Genomic DNA, 7,244 nt, shown 5'->3' with positions numbered 1-7,244 from the left:
ATTTTAAGACTCTAAAGTATCAGCATCTCCTTGCTGGGATGGTTGGTTAGTAACTTGGTTTTGTTTTTCTATAACATGCAATCTAGTCTCCATTGCCTCCATTTTATTCTCTAGTAGTTCTATTTTATTTTCTATTTGTTTTTTTATCATGTCTTCAAGAGATGCAAATTTATTTTCCAGCATGGCTTCTAACTCTTTTTGTAGCCTGACTTCTCTTTCTTCTCTACATTTCTCTAAAGACTCTATATACTCATAAAGGCCTTGTAGAGTAACTGTGCTAGATCTTCCCTTTGTAATCTTTGGTAACTGTGGTGAAATATTCATACTTGAAATTATATGAGCAAATATGTATTAGAAAAAAGAAAAAGATAAGGAATGTGTGCACCTGATATCAGCAAACCTGACTGCAGATCGCCCGTCTACCCTTGGTAATCTTTGGTAACTGACTGCAGATCGCCCGTGCCCACCTCAGCCAGCAAACTGAAGAATATATGCAAAGAATATATAGAGTACATTTTTAATTCTTTCAATGAGCCTTAGAACTCTTTCACTAAAGAATATATGAGAAGAATATATAAAGTACATGTTTAACTCTTTCACCGATCCTCAGAACTCTTTCACCGAAGTATATATAGAGTACGTGTTTAACTTTTTCACCGAGCCTCAGAACTCTTTCACCGAAGAATATATGCGAAGAATATATAGAGTAAGAATATATGTCAAGAATATATAGAGTATGTTTTTAACTCTTTCAGCGAGCCTCAGAACACTTTCACGAAGAATATATAGAGTATGTTTTTAATTCTTTCACCGAGCCTCATAACTCTTTCACCAAAGAATATATAGAGTATGTTTTTAACTCTTTCACCGAGCCTCAGAACTCTTTCACCAAAGAATATATGCAAAGAATATATAAAGTATGTGTTTATTATATTATTATAATAATAATATATTATTATTATTATAATAATAATAATTCAATATAATTGTGATTATTATTATTATTATTTTATATTATTGTTATAATAATAGAATAATAATCATAATATATTATTATAATAATAGTAAATTATTATTATTATTGCAGCTATTATATTATTATTATTATATTTTTGTATTATTATATTTTTATATTATTATAATAATATAATAATAAATATATTTTATTATTATAATAATAATACAGTATAATTGTTATTATTATTTTTACATTTTTATATTATTATTATATTAATATTGATAATAACGATTATTATTAATATAATAATTATATTATTATAATAATATAATGATAATCTAATATTATTATGAGTTTGTATTATTATTATAATATTAATATAATAATCATGCAATAATATATATAAATAATATAGTTGTTCTTATTTATATAGTTATTAATAATCATAAATAGTTAATGTTTAAAAAAATATTCATAATAATTATTAATGTGGTTGATATAAGTCTATTGGAGTATATCAACCACATTGGAAAATGTGATTGTATATATGTTTCATGTAAGCCTATCTAGGTATAGCAACTATATTGTTAAATATGGTTCTACTAGTCTAATTCAAAGTAAAAATGTATAATTTAACATGACGTACATTCAAGTGAAAGTGAAGATGTATAATTTAGCAAAATAATCCGTTCAGGTAAGAGTGTAGATAATTATGGTTTAATATTTTTTTCAAAAATTTGAGTTGATATTGAAAGGAGAGCAAACATCCTATTAGTTAAGGTCAGGGTTCCCTAAATAATTAGGGTTTCCTAAATAATTAGGGTTCAATCATTCTTTAACAGTTCCACGAGAGCTATGGTAATCCTTTTATTAATACAATAAAAATTTATACAACATAGGCACAAACTGTTGTAAGAAATATTATTATTTAAATTGAGAATAAATGAAAAAGATCAAATATTTTTTAACCCATTGATATTAGGTTACCATGACATTGTACAGAGGATAATGCATGGTGTCAGATTAAGTTCTAATAACAATTACATGGTGCGAAAAAAAGACTCCCTAAGATGCTGTGCTAAATCAAGAATAATGTCTCTTTAGTAGTTGTTAGTACTCAGAAGGACATAAAAATATGTGAATAAAACATACAAAGGTTACCGAGAAGAAACCACTCAAAGGTTACCGAGAAGAAACCACTCTTTGTTATTGATACCTGCATATTGAGTTGCTTCTACAGTCGGGTACATTGTTCGATTCACAAATGAATTCCTTTATCGGTTTAAATGAAGTATTTTTCCATTGAAATATCATTCATTTCATTAAATTAACTTAAGTTTGAACAAAATTACTCATGGTTGAAATTGATCGCATGCTGTTATTAAATTAAGTTATGATTGAATCAAATTACTCTAGGTTAAAGTTGATCGCATGCTGTTTTTAAAAACTTTCAAGGGAATGGGTAGAATCCAATTCTTTTTCATTTTGATTTGTTTTGCTCTGTTTTTCACATTTAAAGTTTAAATCTTTAACGGTATGTGTGTAAGTTTTTTATATTTAATCTATCATTTATTATTAATCATTATTTTTGGGAATATTTTTTGTTACAAGATAATTCAATCTTCTATTAAATTTGCTCCTGAAAAAATCATTTTAATTATAAATTTGATATTGTTTTTATATAATTGAAACAAATATGTCATTTTATTTGACTATAAACTTGTTGTTGTTTTAACATTATTGAAACAAATTTTAATATATGTGATTTTATTGGTCACACAATTGAATAAATTGAATCAATAGCAATATGACAAATGCTTGCATTAACCTCACTATCACTGTAATTCAAACTATTAATTATTTCAATTTTTTTCATCGTGACATTAATTATTTCAATCTTATAAATTTTGTAGTAGTTATCTCTCAAATATTTGAGTTTATTCTCTTGCAGTGTTGTATGTTTAGGTCAAAATATTAGTCATATTTTTTAAAAATTTTAAATATATATATTATTAATGTAATAATATATTTTCTATTATTAATGTAATATAAAATAAAATAAAAAAATTCAAATATATATATATATATTTTAAATATTAATATTTTATTTCCTAAAATATTATTTGATAATTATTTGATTTTCTTTTAGTCAAGGATCAGCATCATAGAGTTGTGGATCACTTGTCATTACAAGAATATAAATGTAAGATTATAAAAACAAAAAATTAAGGTTAAAAATTAATGTTTCAATATTAATTGAAACTTATTCACTTAATTAGATATTTAACATATAATTACTTATATTAAAACCCAATATCCAATAGTATATATCTAATATTATAAAACCTACTTATTATTTATATGATTATGATCACTCTATAATAATTAAGATTAATATTAATATTATCATTTTATTAGTATGTGGATTTACCCAATAGTTTATACCTAATATTATATAATCTGTTTATTACTTATATCATTATTATTATTATATAGTAATTAGTATTAATAGTAAGATTATGATTTTGATGGTATGTGGATTTTGTTCTTTGTGACTAATTATCAGATTAACATATTAAGTTATAAAATCATTATTAGTTACAAGAATAATTAGTGTTTCAAGAGTAAACATAGTTATAAAAAATATTTAAAAAAAAAAACTAAATTTTCAATATTAATTTAAACTTGTTTAATTACTTAATTTAAACTTGTTTAATTACTTAATTTCTTCGTACTGATATTAAAACCTAATACTGAAAGTCCAATATTAACCCTCAATACTAAAATTCTAATATTAAAACATAATATTTTAAATCTAATATTATAAATAATAATATATAATTATATAATAATTAATATTAATATTAAAATTTTCTATGTATTTCATTATTATTAATATATTGGCCTATATCAACTATTTTTACTATTGTGATTGTGTGCATATCGCTGATACATATATAGACATCCTGTGCTACATTGCAGTGAAATCTCTGATACCCACTATCAAACATTTAACATTTAACGCACCAAATATGTTGACGAATGTTGGCGTATCGACTCCGTTACATATTGTTGGCTTCCTTAACAAGAATATAGACCAAGGTCGACCTACTTCTGTCTAACGATGACTTACTGTTACTAAATTCCATTTGTTTTAGGATTAAATACAAAGGATGCAAGCTGTGATGTTATTTATAATTTTTTTTTCGGAGCCGTGGATCGAGGTAGAATTTGTGTTTGCTTTTCAAATCACGAAAGTGCCCAGGGTTGTACCGGTGTTTCGTATAATCAAATTCGAAGGCCAATCCACGCTTCTTCAATGGGAAACGTGAGATATGATCTCTTCCTTGAATGCTCAGGTAGCTGCTAGTTTGTGACACGCGTGATGTGCAGACTAATGGTCATCTTTCTCGCCGCCACTACTGCAAATTAAAAAATTGCAAATGATACGATACAACCAGATATTCTATCTCCGTTTCTTTATATGTTTTCATTTTCTAGTGCAGATTTTATGGTTGAGATGGCTATAGGTTATCTCACATACCTATCTTGCCGCTTACTTTTGCGTCCCCAGTGCCACTGCCATTGGTTGACACCTTCCTTCTCTGGTTAGGCTCTGTTAAACGTCATTGCAAACAATATATAAATAAGCCATGTGTAAGCAGAATTTGACATGGTTTCCTCAGCCACGGATTTGTTACGCATTTGCAGTTAACTGTATAAAGGCTGATTACGTCCAATACGAGCTCCTACTTCGTTACTTGTCATATTTCGCTTTTGTTGTAGTTGTCAAAATGAGCCGGCTATTATGTCTAGTGGTAATTAATGCATTTGCATTAAGCGTTGTTATCTGTAATCTACAACTAGTTGCAGAAGCTGGTACCAGCGTTAACGAAACCATTCAAGGATTTCTGGTTCCGCAGAACGATGCAAGAAAACAAGTGGGAGTCCCTCCACTGAAATGGGATGTGAAACTTACATCTTATGCGCGTACGTACGCGAGGGAAAGGAGGGGGGATTGCCTCCTCCAGCACTCCGGGGGTCCGTTCGGAGAGAACATATTCTGGGGGAGCGGCAGAGGCTGGAACGTTAGACAGGCAGTTGGTGCATGGGTGGACGAGAAGAAGTGGTATAACTATGGAAATAATAGTTGCAGTTCTGGACAAGACTGCACCCATTACACTCAGATTGTTTGGAGAACAACAACTAACGTTGGGTGCGCTGTCATCAAATGTAACAGCGGTGACACCTTCATTACATGCAATTACTACCCTCCTGGCAACTATGTTGGAGAGAGACCATACTGAAACTCTGGAACGAAGCCCTCATTATTGATTCTCAGACTCCGATCTCCATCTTCTTCCATGTTCTTCCTCCACTGACGGCAGAATCGTCTCTGAATCTAGTATCGCATAACATTGACATTGATTTCTGCATTCTTTCACCGTACAATATGAAATATTCATACTAACGATATATTCGTGATCATATTAATATTCTTCCCATAAATATTTCATCGCACACAAACCGTTCTGACATCCCTATCAATGGATATATTTTAATGTAACCTGGTGGAGTTTTTAATATCTTTAGAATTGCATAAATGAATGAAATAATGTTTTTGAAAGTTTCGTAGACTTTTCAGTGATAAAATTATTGGGATGATTATGGTTGTTTTGGTATTTAAAATGGTCATTTAAATATGGCTTTAATTTAACTAATAAAGGAATAAAAAATAAAAATTATATGATTTTTTAAGCTTAATTTAAAAAACTATTTGATTTTTAAAAATAATATTTAAATTTAGAATGTTTTATGTATTTTTCAGTATTTTTTTGGAGTGCTAAATCTATTTATTCATTAAAAAAAAATATTTTAAATAACAAAAATTACAAATATACTGGAAATCATACTTGTTTTATTCCACATAAAAAAAATCATACTTGTTTTATTCCACATAAAAAACCATTTGCTTTTTTATTGATATTGTACCTTGAAATACATATATAGAAATCTAATATACCAAAAATCCTTAAACAATTATAATTAAATATATTAATTAAAATTACAATTTTATCCCCAATCTACATAAAATAATAACCTTAATTTATTTATTATATATTTTGAAACCTAATAAACATATTTTCAAAAATTTAATCAAAATACAAAATTTATTGTAATCTCAAATATAAATGGTTAACTCTCCACGATCTTAATATAAAAAAAAAACTCTAAAACTCACAAACAAACCCAAAATAACTTATATACCACAAAATAACAACATTTAATAATTAAAATAATCTATCTCCGATACTCACGCAATGCATCATATATTATCATTTAAACTTGCAATTTCATCCTACCGAATTACGAACAAAATACAATTAAAAATATATACTACAAGGTAGGAACATTTAATAATTGGATTACGCAATTCCGATACTCACGAAATGCATCATATATTATCGATCCGATTCACAAAATAAACAAAGTCATTCTCTTACTGTTATGATTATTACCTTAATGGGATGATTTATAAAGCTCTTTATAAGCGACCTTCAATATAGGACAACCTCAGGTGTGCTCCCCCAACTTCACTTTGCACATGTTATGTGTAATCAGATTGCAAGTAAACTGAACTTAATTCATTTGTAAATTTGAATAATATTTTAGAATTTAGTAATTAATAATGAAATTTGAATCTTAAAAATGATATTCAATATATTACATTATGAAAGTTCCAATACTTAATTTAAAAGAGTGAAGGAAATTCTATTTGAATGGTTCAAGAGGCACAATACTTGTTAAAATTTTGTAAATGGGGTAGCAAGCAAAGTGGGTTTGATCGTGAGGAAAACTCCACAGTTAAGTGGGCTTGAGCCAGAGGCTATTTAGGATGGGTGATCTCCAACAAAGTCCTGGCTAGCAAACAAATCCTAAAAATGATATTTAATATATTACACTGCGAAAATCCCCAATACTTCAATAAAGTCAATTGTGCTGGTGACTGGGTGCAAGCTCACTCAGTGACTACTACCTCTCATGGAAATGGTCATAGATAAATGACCTACTTGGAACAATTGAATCCCAAAAATAATATTTAATATATTACACTGCAAAAACCCCATACTTAAATAAAATCAATTGTGCTACTTCAATTACATCTAAGTAAATTTTAAAATATTTCCGCAATTGAAATAAGAATATATATACGCACACGATGCCTATTCCTATTGTAAATTGGTCTGCAGGGCGGTGTAAATTGTTCTGCAGAGTGGTTTAGTTC

General features: G+C 27.9%; 1 protein-coding gene across 1 annotated transcript; it reads left to right on the top strand.

Annotated features, from left to right (window-relative positions):
• Positions 1–4,611: 4,611 nt before the first annotated feature.
• On the top strand, positions 4,612–5,265 carry LOC149241013 (pathogenesis-related protein PR-1-like). Its single transcript, XM_089370416.1, has one exon. The coding sequence runs from the start codon at positions 4,612–4,614 to the stop codon at positions 5,263–5,265; it is 654 nt and encodes a 217-aa protein (XP_089226542.1).
• Positions 5,266–7,244: the final 1,979 nt, after the last annotated feature.

The sequence above is a fragment of the Pinus tabuliformis genome, chromosome 8 (assembly GCF_031772625.1).
Source record: "Pinus tabuliformis cultivar Carrire ecotype Pingquan chromosome 8, CPIR1, whole genome shotgun sequence".
Taxonomy (NCBI): Eukaryota; Viridiplantae; Streptophyta; class Pinopsida; order Pinales; family Pinaceae; genus Pinus; species Pinus tabuliformis.
This window is presented reverse-complemented; position numbering and strand designations above follow the sequence as displayed.